Here is a 23,258-nt window from a genome sequence, read left to right on the forward strand (position 1 = left end):
AATCTTGCCTCAAGCCACGATTAAGAGGATTGAGCAACTTTGCTCCCGGTTCTTTTGGAAGGGGTCAGATATAAGTGCGAGTGGTGCAACTCGTGTTAGTTGGAAACTTTTATCTTGTGTGATCTGAATGAGGGCTGGGAGTAAAGGATATTGGAGGATGGAACAAAGCTTGTATCTTGCAGTTGATCAAGAGCATTTTGGCGGGTGAAGGCTCCCTTTGGGTGGCTTGGATCCGAACATATGTTTTGAAGGATAGAGATTTCTGGCAGATGGAGATTCCTTCAAATGTCAGTTGGAGCTTTAGGAAAATCTTAAAGCTCAAGCCTAAAGCTCGATGCCTATTTTCTGGGGATGATACTAATTTGTTGAAGGTTAGTAGGATTTGGAATAAGCTTCAGGTTGAGGGCCCTAAAGTTCCCTGGGCTGATATGATTTGGTTTGCTGGTCGGATCCACAAGCACAACCTTATACTTTGGATGGCCATTCTTTATCACTTTCCTACAAGGGAGAGACTATTGAGGTTGGGTGTTAATATTGAGAATGTGTTGTGTGTGCTTTGTGGATATTATTTGGAAAGCAGAGGGCATCTTTTCTTCGAGTGTGGCTTTCCTAGAGAGTTGTGGGAGGGAATTCTGGCTCTGTGTGGTATTGCTCGTCGAGTGAGCAGCTTAGAACATGAGTTTGTGTGGGCTTTGTTTCATTGTAGGGGGGAGTCTCTCTTGGTTTTGATCCTTAAGCTTGCTTGGGGATGTCATGTGTACAGTGTTTAGGAGGAGAGGAATCACAGGCACTTTAGGAATGCTTCACGTTCGGTTGGTGCTGTCCTATAGAATATCAAGGAGATGATTCAAATTCGACTTCGTGGCTTGCAAATAAATAGGTTTGATGTTGTGAATAGCAGGCTTTGTTCTTGCTGGGGCATTGTGTAAATTATTTTGGTTGTTTGATGTTTTGTTTTCGGTTGTTAGCTTGATTGTTTTGTTTTTGGTTGTTGGCTTGACTGTTTTGTTGTAGCATATTTCTACTTTCTTTGGGTAAATAGATTGAATTTATCCAAAAAGAAAAAAGATGAGTTTGAAACATATGAATAGTTGAGTGACCATTTTGTAACTTTTAATAGTCGGGAGTTCAACAAAATAATATCCTATAATTGGGGGGTTATTTTGTAACTTTTAATAGTCGGAGGACTCGACAATGCAACATACTACAGTCGAGGGACCATTGATGTACTTCACCCTAAAAATAAATGAATAATTTAACTTGAAAAAACAAATTGAAATTATTCATAAGGTAGTTGAGAATTGCGTTTACTGTAAAAACCGGCGGTTGTAATATTTCATCACCAGATAATTGTTCAAAGCAGAATGAAGATACGCCACCTCTGTTAACCACCACCCCTTTACTTTCCCGTTGCATTTATATTTTACTCTTGGATAAAATACATAAAGTTACTAAATTATATTGAAATAATCATTTTTTCTATTAAATTTTTAAAAGTTATAAAATCGTTATTGAAGTTTCAGAAGTTATAAAATAATTATTGTAATTTTAAAAGTTATAAAATAATTATTTAATTAATCGGACTGTTATAAAATTGTCAATGTGTGCTATAAAATAGTAATAAATTTCGATAAGTTTAATGATAATTTTGTAATAGTTTGATAAAATGTAATGACTATTTTATAACTTCTTAAACTTTCATGGCTAAAAAGATCATTTTTATATATATTTTAATGACAATTTTGTATTTTTCCCTTCAAATTGTACTACCTTTATTCTGCTCAATATGTCCATTTGGATTCGTATCAAATTAGTTTCAAATAATTTAAATCAAACTCAAATTATTATTTATTAATAAATATTTTATTTTAATTTAGATAAAATAGGATTCAAATTTCAGATTGAGATAAAAAAAATCTAAAACAAAAAGTTTGAATAAGGTATCGTGATAAATTAGGGTCTAATTAATTCATTTATAAAGTAATTTAATTATATGGGTGGCTCAACTAAGTTACCTGAAAACTCTAATTACTTGTGCATATAGGGTTGGGCACGGGTCGATTTTGGGTTGGGTTTCAGTCAATCCGATCTAATTTAAAAAATTTACACCTTTCATTCGACTCAAATTCGACCCGACTTTTTGAGATAAAATCTGAATTTAATCCGACTCGAAATATTATATTTATTAAAAAAATATTATTTTTATTCAATAAAAATAGAGATTTAATTAAAAATAATAATATATAAAAAGATATTATTGTAATTATTAATAAATATATAGGGTAAAATTATATTTAGGAATTCATAAATTGGGAGATACGTAACAAGTGACCATCTTTAACCTCTCTAATTTATCCAGTATTGAATTCCATCATGTTTTCCACCCTAATTCTCCTTACCCTCCGTATCTACCCCTTATTAATTACTAACAAAGAAAAATCCACACCTTTTCTCTTCCCTCCCTCAAAATCCTTGGATATAAAACGGCCTAAAGCGTTCCAAAATCAATCTGCAGGAGAAACCCGGACTCAATTTTCTCGGTTCCCAAACACTTCCAAATTTCATAGACGAAGCCTTCTAATTCATTTCCCCAGGTGAATTATACATCTTTTTCTTCAGTTTTCAATTCTCCATTTCTATTCTTCCTTTTAGCTGACTGTTTAATCCATTTTTATAGAAAACAATGAGTCGGAGAGCGAACAGTCCAGAGCTGGAACTGACGCTGAACTCATCGCCACCAAGGGCGCCAAACCAACAAGTTGGGTCGCCGAACACGTCGGTTTTGAATTATACATCTTTTTCTTCAGTTTTCAATTCTCCATTTCTATTCTTCCTTTTAGCTGACTGTTTAATCCATTTTTATAGAAAACAATGAGTCGGAGAGCGAACAGTCCAGAGCTGGAACTGACGCTGAACTCATCGCCACCAAGGGCGCCAAACCAACAAGTTGGGTCGCCGAACACGTCGGTTTCCTCCTGCGAAATGTCGGCGGAGAGCTCTTGCGTTTTGTCGGAGCCCGACGAGTCGGCGACGATGGTGCAGTACCCGATGATGCTGGTGGGATGCCCTCGGTGCCTCATGTATGTCATGTTATCGGAAGTGGATCCCAAGTGCCCTCGATGCAAGAGCACCGTCTTGCTTGATTTTCTCAAGGAAGAGAACACTAAGAAGACAAGTAAATGAACAAGAATGTCCCAGGAGGCCATGATTGTTCTTTCTTTCTTCCCTCTCTTTTTGTCATGAAACAAACAACTTACGTAATTCTCTAGAAATGGTCCTTTCTTTTTTTCCAAACATTTAAATTCATATGATGCAATTAAAGGTAGATACAGATAGGTAGCTTCTTTCACGCAAGGAATTTAGTGTCTCATCTCACTAAATTAACTGATTTCTTAAAATAATATCAAAAAATTGAAAGAAATTAATTGAATTGAATTCAGTTGTGTAATACAAAGAAGAAGAGATTATTTCGATTTTACTTGTTTTATTTACATTTCAAGGGAGGACAAAACGACATCTTCAGGCTTGCAAAATCCAGGGAGAATAGGAAAAAGGATCTAGGTCGCATTAGGTTTATTAAGGACAACAATGGTGTCCTCTTAGTGAAAGATCATGACATTAAGAGGGTGTGGGATAATTACTTCTTTGGCTTATTTAATGATGGTGCCTCTCCCTGTAGAGATAGTACCGTTGATGGGTCAGCCGACCATCATACAACGGTCATTGACTACCCCACAAGTAAGATTGGGTTTGAGGATGTCAAAATGGCTCTTAGAAAGATGGGAAGGGACAAAACTGTCGGTCTAGATCAAATTCCTATCACTGTGTGGTTGGCCCTAGGAGAAGAGGGAGTAAAGTGGTTGACCAACATCTTTAACATTATTCTAGAGACTGCCAAGATGCCAGAGGAGTGGAGAGAGTCTACGGTGATACCAATCTATAAGAATAAAGGAGATCCCCAACGTTGTGGCAACTACAGAGGTATTAACTACTCAGCCATACCATGAAGCTATGGGAAAGGGTGATAGAGGCTAGGTTGAGACAGGTTACTAGGGTTTCGGAAAACCAATTTGGCTTTATGCCAGACAAGTCTACTACGGAGGCGATTCATCTACTTCGACGGCTTATGGAGAAATATAGGGGAAAAAAATATAGATCTTCACATGGCGTTCATTGACCTTGAGAAGGCGTATGATAGCGTTCCCCGCGATACGATCTGGAAGACATTGGAAACGAGACGGATCCCAACTGCTTATATCCGTGCGATTCGTGATATGTACTATAGATCTATTACCTACGTCAGGACTACAGTTGGCGAGACCGAGGTATTCCCGGTGGAAATCGGACTCCACCAAGGGTCATCTCTTAGCCCTTACATCTTTGCTTTGATTATGGATGACATCTATTGTGCGACACCAGACGGTGTTCCATGGTGTATGATTTTCGTTGACGACATTGTCTTAGTGGCTGAATCAAAAACTGAGCTGAATAGTAGACTGTCTACATGGAAAACAGCTTTGGAAGAAAAAGGACTAAGGATCAATATTGAAAAGACAGAGTATTTATGTTCAAACTTCAGTGGGAACCAAACGATGAAGACGTAAATGCATAGAGGACTAAGGATCAATATTGAAAAGACAGAGTATTTATGTTCAAACTTCAGTGGGAACCAAAACGATGAAGACGTAGAAATATGCATAGAAGGGCACGTTCTCCCCTCAAAGGATTGTTTCAAGTACCTAGGGTCTATGATACGTAAAGATGGGGGTGTAGATGAAGAAGTTTCACACTGTATAAAGGCGGGATGGCTAAAGTGGAGGGCTGCTACTGGAGTTTTGTGTGACAAGAATGTACCTCTAAAACTTAAGGGAAAATTTTATAGAATGGCAATAAGACCAGTGCTGCTGTATGGATCAGAATGTTGGGCTATCAAGAAGGATCACGTAAGGAAGATGGAGGCCGTAGAAATGAGAATGCTTCGATGGGTGTGTGGTAGGACTCTATGGGACATGACACCAAACTCTGCTATTAGATGTCCTTGGGGGTGGTGCTTGTATCCGAAAAATTGAGGGAGGGAAGACTACTGTGGTTTGGGCATGTCCAAAGACGACAACCATCGGATGCGGTTAGGAGGGTAGAGTCGATTACAGTCGACGGTACCAGAAGGAGAGGTCGACCAAGGCGGAAATGGGAAGACTGCTTGAGATCTGATTTGAAGGATTTAGTCCTTACTGAGGACATGACCTCTGATAGGAAATTATGGCGACTTAAGATCAGGGTAGTCGAGTAGGGCGAGTCACATCCATTGGGTGTATCATCTTTGTCTTCTTTTAATGCCTTTGTAGTAATTTCATTACTTATACTTTTTATACGTTTATGTCATTGGAATTAATGAAGGCCTAGAACTAAGGTAACGGAGTAGTGTTGCCTTAGTTTAGGTTTTAACCCATTTGACTTTATCCATTCTCGAAGCCTGCTATCGTTGAATTCCTTGTATACTTTTCTTCATGTTTCCTCTTTATAATTTTGGACGGGTCTTACTTTTCTGTCTATATGCAGATATTTTTTACGCAGGGGTGTATTTTCAGGGATTACTTCCCATTACAGACGTCCATATGAAGACTGCATATGAAGATTGTCTAACTACGTATTTTATTTATTTATTTAAACATGCATTGTATTTTATCTTTATTTTTAATTTTTTGATTGCCGGAGGTCTTCCACGGAAGCTGCTCTCAACCTGGCGTTGGGGGACAGCCTACTACCCTACCTCTCCCTTACCCCATTACATATGGGAATAGGGTTTTGTTATTGTTGTTGTTGTTGATTTACATTTCAAATCTATGTATATAAACTTCTATTGAATGCTTAGTAACTATTGAAATGCTAATTCACAAAATTTTAAATATTGAAGTTTTAATCACTTAGGGTTTTTTGTTAGGTTTTGGGATGTGGGATTCAAACGTACGACTTTCTTCCTACTTGCAGACCACCTTGGTGGCATCTTCGACCTCGGAACCCCTTTGATCTGCAACAACAACTTTTACAGTGGTTCCCGTGACACAGGGTTCACATTCATACTTCCTTTCTATTCCATAACCAACTCATCTGTGAGCTGAAGAACCTGACTGACAAGAAGTAAACATGAAAATCCAACAAATCTTGAGCATATAGATAGAAAAGCTAACTACTAATCACCTATTGTTTTAGTTTATCCTTATTCCTGAGCCCATTAAAGCTGGCTTGCAAAGTGTCGTAGTCTTTCTCAAGCTGCTTCGTCTTCCAACGAGCCCTGCAGTTCTGCAAACCATATATGCAACCTGGCGGGGTCGCAAGCCCAGGCCCTTAGAATCTTTGTTTTCAATATAAATTTTTTTTATAAATAAATGATTCATTAGAATGTGCTAGTCTACATAAATATCAGCTACATAATGATGGGGGATGTATGTAGAAAAGGTTTCAAAAGGAGAGATCTATACTCCTGTGCTCGTTGGACACTGGTGATCAGTGATAGAGAAGATGAACAGATACGGCGTAGACCGGGAAATTAAGAGTTTAAAATAAAAGCATATTAAAAAGAGGGGTAAATAATTTTATCTAAAATCTAGGGTTAAAATAGAAATGAAATCTTTTTACTATCGTGCAACATCATAAAACTAACGACATTCAACGTCTAAGTGATCAAAACTTAAAAAGACGATAACATAAGTGACCGAAACTTAAATTTTTTGAATTTGATGAATGAAAATGTATAAATGTGAAAACTAAGTGACGATTCCGATAGTGTACCCTGTTTTCAAACAATTTAGATTAAAGTCAATTAAATAGGCGTTTTCCCGAAAAATCACCGGTGACCGGTATATTTACCGATCTAACATCGGTCAGACTATATTTCCGATCTAACACCCTTAACAGTAAAGCGTGCCCCCTGAACCCCGCTATATGCTGATTTGGATCCACGTGGGGTAAGACGCGCCCCCTGCACCGCTCTATATGCTAACATAGGATACACGTGGGTATAGCACGGATCAGGGGTTGCGCCTTACCTGTGTATCTGCCACGCGTCAGAAAAGCGCGCCCCCTACCCCGCGCTATATGTTTAATTACCCCCATACCCCGACGCTTCACACCCCAATCCTCCCTATAAATACTCTCATCCTCAATCACTTTCATCACACCAAATTCTCTCAACTTCTCTCAAATACTCTTATATTCTTTGTTTAAGGTATATTTTATTATATTTTTAATATTTTGTATTTAAATTATTTAAGTATTTTAATTTATTTAATATTTTACTTATATAATTTTTTTTGCAGATATATAATGGAAGGCGACCTACTTCGCTTGGATGAAAATCATATATCTCGACACTTTGCTGATACAATAACATTTTAATGTTTTAATTTAATTTAAATTATTAGTAATAATTTGTTGATTTATTTAATGCATGATTATTAGATTAAGAATTAATTTTTGTAATTATTTATTTTTAGGAGAAGGACCGTGTATTAGATCCTTTTATTAGGAACCTTAAGTTAGTGATATCTAGCCGTGTCTTGCTGTATTTAGTAGAGATTGGATTTGGTTACATAGGTAGATATCAGGGTCACTGTAAGATAGAACCAGACTTTATCTCTGCCTTAGTAGCGGTGGAGGCGGAGACCCACATTCTTCTTTCTGTGCGGAGAGTGCATGATTACACTTGAGGATGTTGCTATGCACCTGAGGCTTTCGGTGGATGGGGATGTTATATCAGGGATCGCGCAGGGTTCCTGGACTACTTTGTGCAGGGAAAATCTAGGACGTGTCCCGGAAAGTTTTAACGGTGGTCGGATACCGTTAAATTGGTTAAATGCCAATTTTCAGGAGTTGAGCGAGGACGCGTCTGAGGATGAAGTTAAAATGTATGCACGGGCATGCATACTGCAACTGATAAGAGGGTTACTGATGTCGGACAAATCGCACAACCAAGTTCACTGCATGTGGTTGCAACATCTGAGCGACTTTCATATGGCCGGATCATTCAGTTGGGGCTCGATAGTTTTTGCTTTTCTGTACAGGGAGATGTGTCGAGCTATTGACTACAGGCGTAATGCTATCGGCGGATGTCTCCTGCTGCTGCAGTCTTGGGCATGGTATCGATTGCCCTTTTTATGTCCCGTTGTGAAGAACCCATTCGTATTTCCACTACTCCTGAGGTAATTATAAAACTGATTTCGTATATTAATAATTTTATAAAGCGTATAATAAATTTTTTCCTTGAATAGGTGGTCTACTGATAGGAAAAATCATCAAGAGCAACCTGATTATTTAGAAAAAATTAGGGTGCTAATCGATCAGAAGGCTGTCACGCAAGTATGAATTGTAATGTTTAAAAATCGATTTTAAATTATAGTTATATAATTAGATTATTCTTTTGATAAAAATTATATATATTTGTTTTAGTTTGAATGGGTGTCATATTCTACTGATGATGTGAGGGCGGTGATCCCACCTTAGTTGAGGGGCCCATCAAATGTTTGGATGGCGATGGACCCCTTGATCTGTTATGTGACTGTCGAGTGGCACTCCACTGATCGCGTGCTCCGGCAATTTGGTTGTTTTCAACCAATTCCAGAAGCACCTCGCAATATGGACGAGTTGCATAGCACAGATAGATGCGACAAGATAGATACAGATTGGCTGGTGAGGCATCATGAGTGGGTCGTGTTGTGGGAGGATCGACATCGGTGCCTTCCCCATAGAGAGCCCATTTTACTTGACCTCTTGATGGTTACTGACGGTTATTATGAGTGGTTCAACAGTAACGGGAAACCGTTTCTGCTTCCCGAAGATGCACGAGGGTAGACCTTTCCACGACGTCGACAGAGACGTTCACCGACACAGCACCATCGTCCGCCGACTCGTGGACAGAGAGCATGTGCTTCCGGTTCATCCTCAGCTGCACCAGCAAGACCTTCACAGCAGCCACCGTATCCAGCGACTTACATACCGCAACCATAAATGATGCCGCCACGCCTTGTATCCAGCGACACTACATACCGCAACCATAAATGATGCCGCCACCGCCTTTCCATTACCAGATGCCACCGCCGCTGCCTTCACCTGGTTTTATGACCCCCCCCCCCCCGCCACCGTCACAGATGACCCCTCTTGGAGGCTATTATGAGTCTATGTTTGCATATCCGACTTGGGGTTCATATGTTGGATATTTGGCGGGTTCAGCCTCATCACCCATGGCCGTAACACAAACACCTCTTGTACAGTTTTCACACTCAACGATGTCTAGGTTTTATGAGTTTTCCCAATTTTCGCAAGCCAGTGGGATAGTCAGTCATACACCTCCAGGGTCCTTATTCTATGAAGGTGCTTCATCGTCATCAGCTCCTCATCAACCTAATGTACCTACTCAGGAGGAGGAGGAGGACGACGACGACGACGATGATGGTGATGATGATGATGATGACAGCGAGGAGTCACAACCAGTGATACGAAGAAATCCTCCTCGAGACCGACAGTCATCGCCCTGCGGAACACATTCGCGTCGCAGGCATCGATAGATTTTGTTTTTTATTATATTTGTATTTAGTTTATTGGACTTTTTAATTGTAATTTTTTATTATTTGACAACAATTAGCATAATTTTTTTTCTTCAAATAATCATAATAAACAATAAGTATAATAAAAAAATTATCACAAAATTACCTTATAACGAAAAATCGCACGAACTTCTGAATCAAATATGAGACAATTGTCAGAATTATTGACTCGTTGACGGAATTGTTGTATTAATTTATAAGTTGAGAGGAGAGATGTGAGGAACTTAACCGGGGGAGAAAGGTATTTATCGCCGAGAAAAGTTGCTATAATTATACAAGGCGCGGTACCTGCACCGCGCCTTATATAATTATATCACTTAAAGGTACGGTGCGGGCTCTGTCACGCGCTATATATAATTATGTTAGAGAATTAAAGGTAAGGCGCGGCCCCTGACCCGCGCTATACCCTACGTGGCGTAAGGCGCACTCCTGGGGCCGCGCTATACCCACGTGTATTCCATGTCAGCATATAGCGCGATTCAGGGGGGGCGCCTTACCCCACGTGACGCCAAATCAGCATATAGCGTGGTGTAGGGGGCGCTCTTTACTGCAAAAGATGTTAGATCTGGAAATATAGTCTGACCGGTGTTAGATCGATAAATATACCGATCACCAATGATTTTTCGGGAAAAACTCCAATTAAATACACCTCCATAATGCATGCTTCGTAAACATTATAATTTCACCTAATAATTGTAGATTTAAGTCAATTAAATATATCTTCATATTTTGAATTTTGGGAGGAAATTTAGAGGTAGTTTCGAAGTCAACAAGGAGAAGAGTCCAATGGTGAGAGGGTGGCCAGTGAGTGGTGTCAAAATTTGCCCATCATTGACTCATCATGAGTTATCTAATTTCCCTTTAGGAATCTAGAAGATTAGACTCCCAAAATATTTTTTTATTACTTAGAAGCTACTTCAACCGAAATTTAAAATTACACCCAAGCAATCTAGGGTAAATTAATTTGGTAATTGAACTTTATTTTATCTCCTATTTTACTCACTGTATTTTAAATCTTTTTGATTTTCTCATTGAACTTAATACATTGGGTTTTTTGTCATTCGATCGTTAAATAGTTAATGGTATTAAAATGAGCAGTTATATAGATGCAAAACCACGTCTTTTTGGTGAAAATTTTGTTTTTTAAAACAATTTCATTTTTAACGTCGTTAACTATTTAACAACGGAGTGGCCAAAATAGGAGAGAGAGTAAAGTTTAATGGCCAAAAAAATCTAATGTATTAAGTTCATTGAGAAAATTGAAAACTTTTAAAGTTCGATGAGTAAAATAGGAGAGTGAGTAAAGTTTAGTAGTGAAATTTGTAATTTGCCCAACAATCTAATATTTAATCACGTGCAGATTCTCTTTCAAATGAATGTTTGAGTTAGAACAAGTCAAACCAAAACTCATTTTATGTTAATATTATTATATTTTATCTTTCTATTTCTCTGACCTTCCTATTAATTTGGTGTTACGAGTTTTATCGTGTATTAATTTTATTAAAAAATTAAGATAATTCTATAAAAAAACATAAAATTATAAAATAAATTAAATTAAATTAAATACTAACACTCGTCAAAATTTTAAATTAAGATTATAAAAGAAAACACATAAAATAATTTGTTAATCAGGTAGGTGCTCGTTGAATCAGATAACATGGAGGCTGTGAAGAATTTTAAAATAAAGTCTTAACACTTGTTAAGAGTTTTCATTCATAAAATTAATTCATAAGCTACTTCAATGCGAGAGGAAAGTGAAATTTCAACCTATATTGCCAAGGAAATGTTGTAGCTAGGGATATGCAAATTCGGATATCGGATTCGATTCAATTCGAGAATTTCGGATATCTAAAATAGTGATCCGTATTGATTTGAAAAAAATCAGATATCCAAATTTTCAGATCAGATATTTAAATTTAAAATTTAATTTGACAAAAAAATAATTTTAAATTTTATGATTCAATGTAACTTATTCGATATTTCTATTAGATTTTTTATATATATTTAATTACTCACACACAATAAATAATTAAATATCCTATTTTTTATTATGTTAGTGGATTACTCATTCATGGGCTAAAGGGTATCTAAAATCCAAAAATCTAATATATTTTCGGATTTTTAGATAATCTAAAATTGAAATTTTTATGATTTGTATCCGATTCGATAATCTAAATTTTTTTAAATATTCGATCTGAATTATCCGAAAAATAAAAAACGGATTGGATATCCGAATTTTCGGATTGAATCACTGGATCAATAGATCGAATTTTATTGTACACTCCTAGTTGTAGCTGATTTATTAATTAAGATGAGTCGAGAAAAAAAACTATCAAATGAGAGATTTTTGACACTCTCCCTCTTCGATCGGTTGTGCTGAAGCAGAAAAAAATTATATTATTTCACCCAATTAAATGTCCATGTTAAACAAAAAAAGACATAAATTAAGAACAGAACGAAACAAATATGCATCATCTCACATATCTATTACTTTTTAGGAAATATCGAAGAAAAATATTTAATACAAAATTCATGAAACATATTGATTTTTTTTTATTAATCTAAGTTGATTATAAATGATAATATTTATTTTAAATTTTTTTAACTATTTAATAATAAATATTTAGATATTATATAATCATTGGCAATTTAAACTTAAAAGTTTTAAAAATAATAATAATTTATTTAACTCTTGAAATTAGCCAGATGATGTTGAACATAAAATTCAGGTTGATATTCATACAAAAAGACATGAAACCGTAACCGAAAAATGTTCACGTGTGACAATCTTAATATACGATTAAAAAAATATTATCAGTTTTATTATTATTATAAATAATAAAATAAAATAAAAAGATCGAAAATATTATTATTCGTATCGATTTTATTATTATTATTATTAATTACATATATGGGCAGCCGCAATTTGTACAACAATATTATACATCATACAGGGCAAAACTGCCACGATAATGTTTAAGGGAAACTTTTATTCCCAAGATAATGAAGCCATGATATTATTTCCCACAATGGAGTGATTGCTATAGGAAATATGGAAAGCTCAGCGTCTTCAGATTTGATGGAGCTGTCGTCGTCTTCAACTTGGATATCCCGGCGTCTTCAGCAGATGTGGAAGCGTGGGAGCTGTGCATGTATGATTGATCTCTCGGCGTCTTCAGTTGGATTCTTCATAGGAACTCTCGGCGTCTTCAGTTGGATTCTTCGTAGGAAATCTCGGCGTCTTCAGTGCTGTGCATGGGACTGGACGTGAGAAATCACGGGTTCTGCAGGGAGAAAGCACAGAAATCACGGGTTGAGCAGGGCTGCACGTCTGCATGTGGGGGTCCTGCACGTCTGCATGTGGGGGGCATGCAATTGTTGGATTTCTCGGCGTCTTCTTCACATTTAGGTAAGGATTTCTCGGCGTCTTTGCATGGAAGGCTGGATATCTCGGCATCTTCTTAACAAATAAATCCAATAATGCATGGATGAGTTACGAATGTGTTTATAAGAGACTGCTAGGGCTAAGGCAATTCACAATTACAGAAGTAGTGAGAGTTTGGGGCTGAGGCAATTCACAATTACAGAAGCAGTGAGAGCCTGAGAGGGAGATCGATCAGCAGCAAGATCACAAAGCATAGCCTGAGGTAATTTAAACTCAAGCCCTAAATCTCATTTGATTCTTATTTTAAAGGTTTAGGGTTTCATATTGATCTCATAATTTTAGTTTCATAAGTTTATTAATTTTGTGATTATATGTTGTTACACTCTGAAATAATAATTTATATGTTGTTACATAATTTGAAATAAGGTTGGGACCATTTTGGAACATTGTAAAGTTTTAGGGACCGTTTTGTAAAATTTAAGGAATTTAAGGAATAAGAGTAAATTATTAAAAGTTGATATACTATGCTGAAATTTAGTATTAGTATGCTTAATTGGTTAAATTAGAAAGAATTTAAAATTTATGGATTAAATTGCTAACTTTGAAAATGTTGAGAACCAAATAGTAATTAGGGATCGTTTTGTAAAATTTGAGAAATTTAAGGAATTAGAGTAAATTATAAAAAGTTAGTATACTATGCTTGAATTTAGTATTAATATGCTTAATTGGTTAAATTTGAAAGAATTTATAAATTTAGTGATTAAATTGCAAAGTTTGAAAATGTTGAGAAGCAAATAGTAATTAGGGATCATTTTATATTTGATGTTTATTTTTTATTAAAGTAGATAACATGCAATTGATTATTTGAATAAAACAATGTAATAATTGAGTGTAATATTTAATTTTTTTTGTCTAGATTTGTTGAAACATGGCAGAAGAAAATGTTCTTTTGAGGCTAGATGGTCGACACATTTCGAGTAATTTGGGAGAACTGGTAATATGATCGACTTATTTTTTTTATTTGAGAACGGTGTATTAATTCTAATTACAATGATTAATAAATTGCAGGATGACGAACAACGAGTCCTTCGTCCTCGACTTATCAACTGTGAGATGCCAGATCAACGTATTGTGATAATTTGAAAACAGTGGGTTTTTATGATGTTGCTTTTGTAAGAGAATTTCGGTTGATCCCCGGTTTGATAAGTGCATTAATTGAAAGGTGGAGACCAGAAACTCATACTTTCATCTTCCATGTGGTGAATGTACGATCACTTTAGAGATGTGGCTTTACAACTAGGGTTCCTACAAATGGAATGGCAGTGGTTGGAAATACAGATCTTGATATGTTTGCAATATGTGAGCGTTACCTTGGGAAGGTACCAGACAAAGATATAGCAAAAGGGTCACGGCTGAGATTATCCTGGTTGGCAAATGAGTTTAAGCCGATCCACAATGTAGTGAGCGAGACATTATATATGCAACTCGAGCATATATATTACGTTTGATCGGCGGAATCTTGATGCCAGATAATCCAGTAATCTTGTCCATATACAATATCTTCCGTTTTTGGAGACTTCTTTATGACCCGTCAGTATAGTTGGGGATCAGCAATATTGGCATTCTTGTATCGCGATGTGCAAGGCATCATTAATTGTTAATGATGCGTACACGACTGAAATCGGTGGATGCACGATGTTATTACAATCGTGGGTGTGGTACAGAATTCCATGGTTAACACCGATTAGCCGAACTGCAGTTGACTTTCCTCTTGCCGGAAGGTAATTTTATTGATTTAAAATATTTTATCTTAATTAAATAAGAATATTTTGTAAATGAAAAATAATTACAAAATTTTATTTTGATGGTATACAGATGGAGGCATAAAATAGAAAGAACGGGTGGCGCACAACAACGTGAAAGAGTTTAGGTTTAAGATTGACATCAAATGCAAAGTTGAGGTATATATAAAATTAATAAGTGAATTTATTTTTTATTATGTTTATATATAATATTGTTATTTATTAATTTGTGATTTTTATAATTTATTTAATTAATAATAACTATAATTTTATTTTATAGTTTATTTGGAGGCCGTACGATGATCAAGAAATTATGTCGTGCGTACCGCAACATGTCTGGGAGGGTTGTGAATATTGGTGTGCTGTTACACCATTGATCCATTTCATGTTTGTGGAGTTCCAATTTACCGATAGAGTGTTGAGGCAGTTCGGCTTCCACCAACATATTCCAGTCATTCCAGAGAATCATGATGCTCTCCATCGATTAGATGGGCGGGGTAGGGTCGGTAAGGATTGGTCGGTGAGGCATGCTAACCATATCAATCATTGGAACAACAGGGGTTCATACTTGCCAACGCTCACTCCCATACAAGCAGATGACTTTGACTTCAAGAGTTCGGATTACCTGAATTATTTTTGGGAAATGGAAAGCCGTTCTTGACAAACGATCAGAGAAGGCGACAATTTATAGAGTATACGAAAAAATTCGGTAAACCCGAGAAACCAAGAAGGACTGGGAGTAGGAGTGGGAGTGGGAGTAGGAGTTCTTCTCACCGTGGAGCAGAACAAGAGACAATGGATAATATCCCACCAGAATCTTTTGATCACACAAGATCATTTAGTCAAGTGGTTGGTGATTCTGGTGTTACGCCCTACACTCCTCAACATGTTCCTCATCAATCACTCATGTTCCCTCCTATGTTTGGGGCAACAAATGATTTTGATCAGATGACATCTATAATCACAAGTACGAGTGTTTGTCCTCAGATGGGAGAGCATAGTGGTGGTGGGCATGTATTTACAACACCAGAACCTATGCCCTCGATGAATGAGCAGGTTGGTTATGCTGAACAAACTCCTGACAACTGCAACGACACAACGAAACCGACGTGGGCCTCGACATTTTACTCAACAACACCCCGACACCGACAAGAGTTTTAATCCTTATTTTAATTATTGTATCAATTAAAGTAATTGAATCGAATATATTTACTATTATTATATCAGTAAATAAATCATTAAAGTCAAGTAATTATTATTAAATCATTAAAATTAAATCATTAAAATTAAGTAATTATTATTAAATTATTAAAATAAATCATTAAGTAATTATTATTAAATCATTAAATCATTAAATCATTAATCATTAAATTATTATTAAAGCATTAAAGTTAAATCATTAAAGTAATTATTATTAAATCATTAAATCTTAAAGTAATTATTATTAAAACATTAAAGTTAAATCATTAAAGTAATTATTATTAATCATTAAAGTAATTATTATTAAATCATTAAAGTTAAATCATTAAATCATTAAATTAAATCATTAAGTAATTATTATTAAATCATTAAAATTAATCATTAAAGTAATTATTATTAATCATTAAAGTTAAATCATTAAAGTAATTATTATTAAATCATTAAAGTTAAATAATTATTATAAATCATTAAAGTTAAATCATTAAAGTAATATTATTAAATCATTAAATCATAAATCATTAAAGTATTATTATTAAATCATTAAAGTTAAATCATTAATCATTAAAATTAAATCATTAAAGTTAAATCATTAAATCATTAAAATTAATCATTAAAGTAATTATTATTAAATCATTAAAATTCAATCATTAAAGTATTATTATTAATCATTAAGTTAAATTATTAAAGTAATTATTATTAAATCATTAAAGTTAAATAATTATTATTAAATCATTAAAGTTATAATTAAATTTAAATAATTATTATTAATATGTACTCGAGTAATTGAATCGCATATAATATAAAATTTATAAAATAATAAGATTACTGCTGAGGTCTATACTGTGGAAGGTTTGGACAATTTCTTTGAATGCCCTTCACCTCTACATAATCCACACCTCTTCGGTTGGCCTTTCTCTCTAATATGTACATCCATACTGGTATGATACGAGTAGATTCCGGTCGACCCGTTGGACTTCTACGAAGTAGTGGATTTGGCAACCATTCATCATGATCTCGATTGTCCCAATAAGATTCATTGGGATCGGTCTGAACTCATGGTTGTATATATTTAATATCCTCTGTAGGTGAAAGCACTCATCAACATAAGTGTATGAATTGATTCCAGTATGCATACATGCAGCGACTGCATGAGCACACGGATATCTCCACGCCTGAAAAAGTATATCCAATTCGATCGAAGTCATGAACAAACATTGAGGTTGCCATACGCTCATTTGCTTCCATTGCTTCTACCACCGCCGGAGCCATATTTTACCTCGATTTATCAGACACTCGATCTTTCCCTTTATCGACCAAACTTTAGCCAACCTAAAGTATGTCTCTTTCACCACACTCGCTATGGGAGATGTCGTGTACTTTTAGTACTGAATTAATGGCCTCAGCAAGGTTTGTAGTCATGTGTCCGTATCTCCGACCACAATCGTATGCTTGCGACCACTTCTCCCGCTCGATTTTCGACGCCCATTTCCAAACGCGCTCATCTATGACCTTCAAATCCTCCAATCTCTTGTCAAAATTGGTGGCGTAGTTCATATCCTGTTTCAAAATAGATATGTGTTAAAGTCAATTTATAAACAAGCACATAAATGAGTACAAATGCTGAAAATAAAACTTACCCATGCTGACTATCTCCTACGAATACGGCCGTTATGAAACTTCCTCCAATCTCTTGTCAAAATTTGGTTGGCGTAGTTCATATCCTGTTTCAAAATAGATATTGTGTTAAAGTCAATTTATAAACAAGCACATAAATGAGTACAAATGCTGAAAAATTGCTGCCAAAAGGCCAGTTCCTCGATCGGATATCAAGGAAACTCCTTCTTCTCGACGACATACTTACGTAGATTATTGAGAAAGAAGTCCCAAGCCTCTGTTGTCTCTCCTTCAACGATGGCGAATGCAATTGGGAATATATTTCGTTGACCATCCTGCGCAACTGCTATCAATAATATATGTCTGTATTGACCGTATAACCACGTACCATCTATTTGGACCATACGTTTGCAAAATGGAAAACCTTCTATGCAAGACTTGAATGCCCAAAAGAGTCTATGGAATATTCTCTTCCCTTGAACAAGTTGATCTTCTCGGTCGTATGCAGGCATGGTCTGAGACTTCACGATGGTTCCAGGTATGAATTATTTCATAGCTCGTAACAAATCAGGTAACTCATTGTATGATGTATCCCAATCGCCATATATCAACCTCCTTGCCTTCTCCTTCGCATGCCACACGAGTTTGTATTTTACATTGTATCCGAACTAGTCTCGAATAGATGCAGCTAACACCGAGAAAGGGATCCTTGGATTTTGTTCAACCAAAACCTTCACATATTGACAAATTATATCGGAGTCCAGTAGTCGGTGGTCTTGTTCGATAGAGTTTTGCAAACATGTGTGTGGACCATTGTACCTTGTGATGACCCAAGCATCTTGCCTCTGCATTTTGGACACTCTGATCAACCATTTACACTCGGGCCCATATTTAACACACTTCGCGTACAAAGTTTTCTGGTTGGACTCTGCAGTCTTGCAATCTACATGGCCTCTTATGCAATACTCTTTAATCGCTAGTGTAGCTTCTTTTTTTTCCTCTGTATTGCTTCCCAACTGCTAATTCACCAGAGTTATTGGACGATTCAATCATATAGCCTGAAGTTAAATGTGGCATCTCCGGGAATTCAGGTGCCCTCATTGCTTCATAATCAATCTCCTGCATGTGAGGGGTAGGTTGATACGATGTCGAATATTCATCAATATTGATATCAGCTTCATCACCATGGAACATGGCATCATCCTCAGCCAAAAAAGGTTCCTCAGTTTCTTCATCTTCACTGGAATCTTCAAGTATTTCTTCCCAGCGGTTTTCAGCATAATACTCTGCGGCTCCAGATGTTCCACCAACTTCATTTGCACTTTCCAACATCGCCACAAAGTTGTTCATCGACCTATATGTTGGGTTATCGAAATGACTCTCGAAACCCATTTGAGATGAAGTTCCAACCGCATTTATTGATGACCCAGGCACATTAGATATATTACACAACTCAACAAATAACTCAATAATTGGAATATTTGTTGAGTCATGTAATTCAACCATAGTTATAATATCATCGTCTTCTTCAAGTGGTACTGCAGCATACCTGACCGGATTGGGACATACCATAAATCTGTACCTCAAACCATCAACTTTAGCACGTTTTTTCTTTCTATCCTCTCCTTGATCTCTACAATGTGATGTCCCTTTTAAACATCATATTTATAGGTGTTTCAGACTGAAAAATAACTCCGACCTCATTTTCCATCATATGTCCATTGTAATGGACAATCGTGAAAAATTTGTTGCTCATTTTCTCTACACGTAAAAATATAGATATTCAGAATAATTACATTAATAATGTAATGAAAATTAATTATTTACAAACTATAATAATAAATATAATTATGTTAACAATTGTTTTATAAAATAATACTTAAATACATTATTATTACGGTAAAAATGTCAGGATTACATAATGAGAATTTTTTTCCCACTAAATCAAAATAAAATTCTAATAATTATTATATAAAAATACAACTAAAAATTACACGAAAATTTAAATTAACAATAATACTCAAACTTAAATTTTCTGTATACCTAATCATCAAACTTACATTTTCTAATTTTAAATTAACATTAGTACTCTAAATTACATTACTATGGTCTCATGAACAAAATTTAAATGTATCATTCTCCTAACATATATGAGCATTCTTTCAACACGAAAAAAAACAGAGTTCGTATGGGAAACGAGAAAGAACTTACGTGTTTTTGAACGACGTTAAACCAAAGCTCGAAAAATTACCGAACCAACAAAAATCTCCAATATCACTTCAAGCAGCAGCTCCAATTGAATCTAATGCAAAAAAAAAAAATTCCCTCACTTACTTCTGTAAGTTAAAACCAACTGCATGCAATGAAATACAATACCCACCCCTATTCTATAACAAGTCGGTGCACCAATTATTGACGTTTTTTTTATAATACCATCCCTGCAATTGAAGACTTCGAGTAAATTATTAGTCTCAAAGCATACAACAAATCTCACGCTTCAGGCGAATCTCACGCTTCGACCCTAAAGCATACAGACGCTTCAGACGAATCTCACGCTTCGACCACAAAGAATACAGACGCATGCAGAACGAATGACGCCGAGATTTCACGACCACCTGCAACCAAATATTCTCCATGTATAACTTAAGACGCCGGGAAATCGAATGCCCTTGTAACCCTATTAACTAAAGACGCCGAGCACTCCCATTATTATTGTATTCAAGTGTTAAATCAACTCTGCATGCATGCAGAGAGTCATGCAGAGATGAAGACGTCCAGGCCCCCCAGCATGCATGCACGATTCAGAGAGTCATGCAGAGATTCCCGTGCGCCAGACGACAGGTGAAGACGCCGAGAGATCCACCTTGGCATTCCTTGTAGCATGCAGAAGACGCCGAGAGATCCCACAGTCCAATTGCTTGAAGACGCCGAGCATTCCCATAGTGTCATAACCCCAAAGACGCCGAGAAATCAAGCATGGAAAAAATTAACCCTAAAAACGCCGAGATATCCGAAGAACCACTTGAAGCACAGTACATTTCACCCCATTTCGAGAAATAATAAGTAAACTGGATTCATAGTTTGCCCATCATACAGTCACCCTAGTCTACATTCATAGTTTTTTCCCGAATGGAAACTCGTCCCTTCTTTCTCTTTGACCACTTCCCCCTTACTCATATATACCCACCCTTTCGCTCTGTTTTCTGCAAGCAAAAAACACTCCCATTAGAAAACACAAGTCTCTCTCTCTCTCTTCAGATCATGGGGTTCGATGATTCAGACAGGGTTTCGAGACATGTTAAGATAAGGGAGGTTTCGTCGGATAATCTAGAAGCGGAGTTCGAGTTGATCAGCCGAGTGATCGATGAGTACCCTTTCATTTCCATAGACACTGAATTTCCGGGTATTGTTTTCAGGCCGATAATGGATCCCACCCGGTCTTACAACGCCCAGTTTCGTCCTTCCGATCATTACAGGCTCCTCAAATCCAACGTTGATGCTTTGAACTTGATCCAGGTGAGCCTCACCCTCACCGATTCTTCCGGTAATCTACCCCACCTGGGCACCCACGACGAGCAGTTCATCTGGGAATTCAATTTTCGAGACTTCGACGTGGAGCGCGACTCTCACGCGCCTGATTACATCGCCCTCCTGAGGAAGCAAGGGATTGATTTCGAGAAGAACAGGGAGGAGGGGATCGACTCGGTCCGGTTTGCCGAGTTGATGATGTCGTCCGGACTGGTTTGCAATGAGTCGGTGAGTTGGGTGACTTTTCACAGCGCGTACGATTTCTGGTACTTGGTTAAGATCCTGACACGCCGCGACCTTCCCGGCGGCTTGGACGAGTTCCTGAAGGTAGTGAGGGTGTTTTTTGGGAGCAAAGTTTATGACGTGAAGCACATGATGAGATTTTGCCGGAGCTTGTACGGAGGGTTGGATAGGGTGGCCAGGACCTTGGATGTGAACCGAGCGGTCGGGAAATGTCACCAGGCCGGGTCAGACTCCTTGATGACGTGGCATGCGTTCCAAAAAATTAGGGAAGTGTATTTCGTGAAGGATGGACCGGAAATGCACGCGGGTGTACTGTATGGATTGGAAGTTAATTAAATTAATTCATTGATCAAGTTGAAAATTATTCCTACATTATGCGTTCAATTCTTTACTCTGTCCAACACTCTACATGTAATACCTCTAACACGTATCCGACTTGAATTCGAGTACGAGGTGTCATATTGACTTTTCAAAAAATCTATATTGAAGATATTGTTAAAATTTTAAATATACATATGAATAAATATGATAAAACCTTTAATCAAAAATAGATAAACATCATTCAACTTATTTTAAAAAGTAAAAACTCAATAATTCACATAAATAAAATATTGTATGTTTACAAAAGTGATCAGAGCATATATAATTCACACATTTATATGCATGCCAACACATTTATTACAACAAAATACATACTTTGTAAATTACTTATGATTTGATCTTTTGGTAGAGGTATGATGTCTTTACTAATCCTTACTTTGTTCTTTCTGCTTCATTAAATCTACGTGTGAAACACTCACACGCTAAGTCACAGACTTAGTGAGGCATATAAAACTGTAAGGAAATCATGAAATCATGAAACATGCAACCCTATAATCTCATAATGTAATAACAATAATCATATATCTAATTAACAATCACATACATGGACATGTATTTAACCAATAATAACATATCAATTCATTCAATGTTATTTCATGTTATATCTTTTATTAACCCATGTACATTACGGAGAACTTAAGGTATGTGAGTGCATTGAGGTTGTGCACAAATGTTGTCACCAAAGCTCGTATAAATTTGCACTAAGTGCCATATAAAATGTCTCGAAGGACCTCGTAGAATTGTCCCGAAGGACCACATATATATCCCGAAGGACCTCGTAGAACCCTCGACTCTTGGCATGCCAATTATACCCTCAGCTCTCATATCACATAACATGAGCTTTACCATTTATATGTTTCACATGTTCACATAGTCAACCAAATCATCACTATACATGTGCTCATATAACTCATATCATTTCTCATGTAATCACATGTGCATATAACCACTTATATTGTATCATATAGCTTATGTTTTGTTCTCTTAAGTTCACATAGATCACATAACATATCTCATAACATATAAACATATGTCACTTATGCATGTACTCATAATAATCATGACATCTACATGCTTATAATTATAGAATCATGAAATCAAACATAGGAAATACACTCATCACAAGTCTTATTTCCATAAAACACCATCTGTAATATAGTATGCACTCACCTTAGCCTCACTTAGTCCCAACAACTTCTATAACTCTTTATCTCTCTCTCTTGATCGATCTTGACGCGTCGACTGTTCCGGAACTTGCTTATGTTCTATATCTACACTATTATACATTTGATACGAATATTAGAATTCTACGTATTATGAATTGATCATCAATAACCTAAGTTAAAAGAAATACTTAATTCAGTTTTTCACTTTAAGTAGTATCGGTACCCAAGATACAATACTGATACTTCCTTTACTGAGGTATCGATATTGTGCTTTGGTATCGATACCCTTTTCCGGTTCTGGAATTCCATTTCAAAAATGGTATCGGTACTTGCCTAATGG

The 23,258-nt window shown here is 36.3% G+C and overlaps 2 protein-coding genes across 3 annotated transcripts; both read left to right on the top strand.

Moving 5' to 3' along the window:
- Positions 1 to 697: 697 nt before the first annotated feature.
- On the top strand, positions 698 to 21,707 carry LOC120167920 (probable CCR4-associated factor 1 homolog 9). 2 transcript variants are annotated; one of them, XM_039176809.1, is made up of 3 exons: positions 698 to 702; positions 15,761 to 15,765; positions 20,840 to 21,707. In XM_039176809.1, exon 3 carries the CDS (start codon positions 20,862 to 20,864, stop codon positions 21,705 to 21,707), a length of 846 nt encoding a protein of 281 aa, XP_039032740.1. In that variant the 5' UTR covers positions 698 to 702; positions 15,761 to 15,765; positions 20,840 to 20,861. The 2 variants fall into 2 exon arrangements, with proteins under 2 accessions (XP_039032740.1, XP_039032739.1); XM_039176808.1 differs by lacking the exons at positions 698 to 702; positions 15,761 to 15,765 and adding an exon at positions 3,168 to 3,224 and having other exon boundaries at positions 20,844 to 21,707.
- On the top strand, positions 2,794 to 3,215 carry LOC120167921. The gene has a single exon (XM_039176810.1). The coding sequence runs from the start codon at positions 2,872 to 2,874 to the stop codon at positions 3,181 to 3,183; it is 312 nt and encodes a 103-aa protein (XP_039032741.1). The 5' UTR covers positions 2,794 to 2,871; the 3' UTR covers positions 3,184 to 3,215.
- Positions 21,708 to 23,258: the final 1,551 nt, after the last annotated feature.

This window comes from Hibiscus syriacus, unplaced genomic scaffold, assembly GCF_006381635.1.
Source record: "Hibiscus syriacus cultivar Baekdansim isolate YM2019G1 unplaced genomic scaffold, ASM638163v2 tig00111708_pilon, whole genome shotgun sequence".
NCBI lineage: Eukaryota > Viridiplantae > Streptophyta > Magnoliopsida > Malvales > Malvaceae > Hibiscus > Hibiscus syriacus.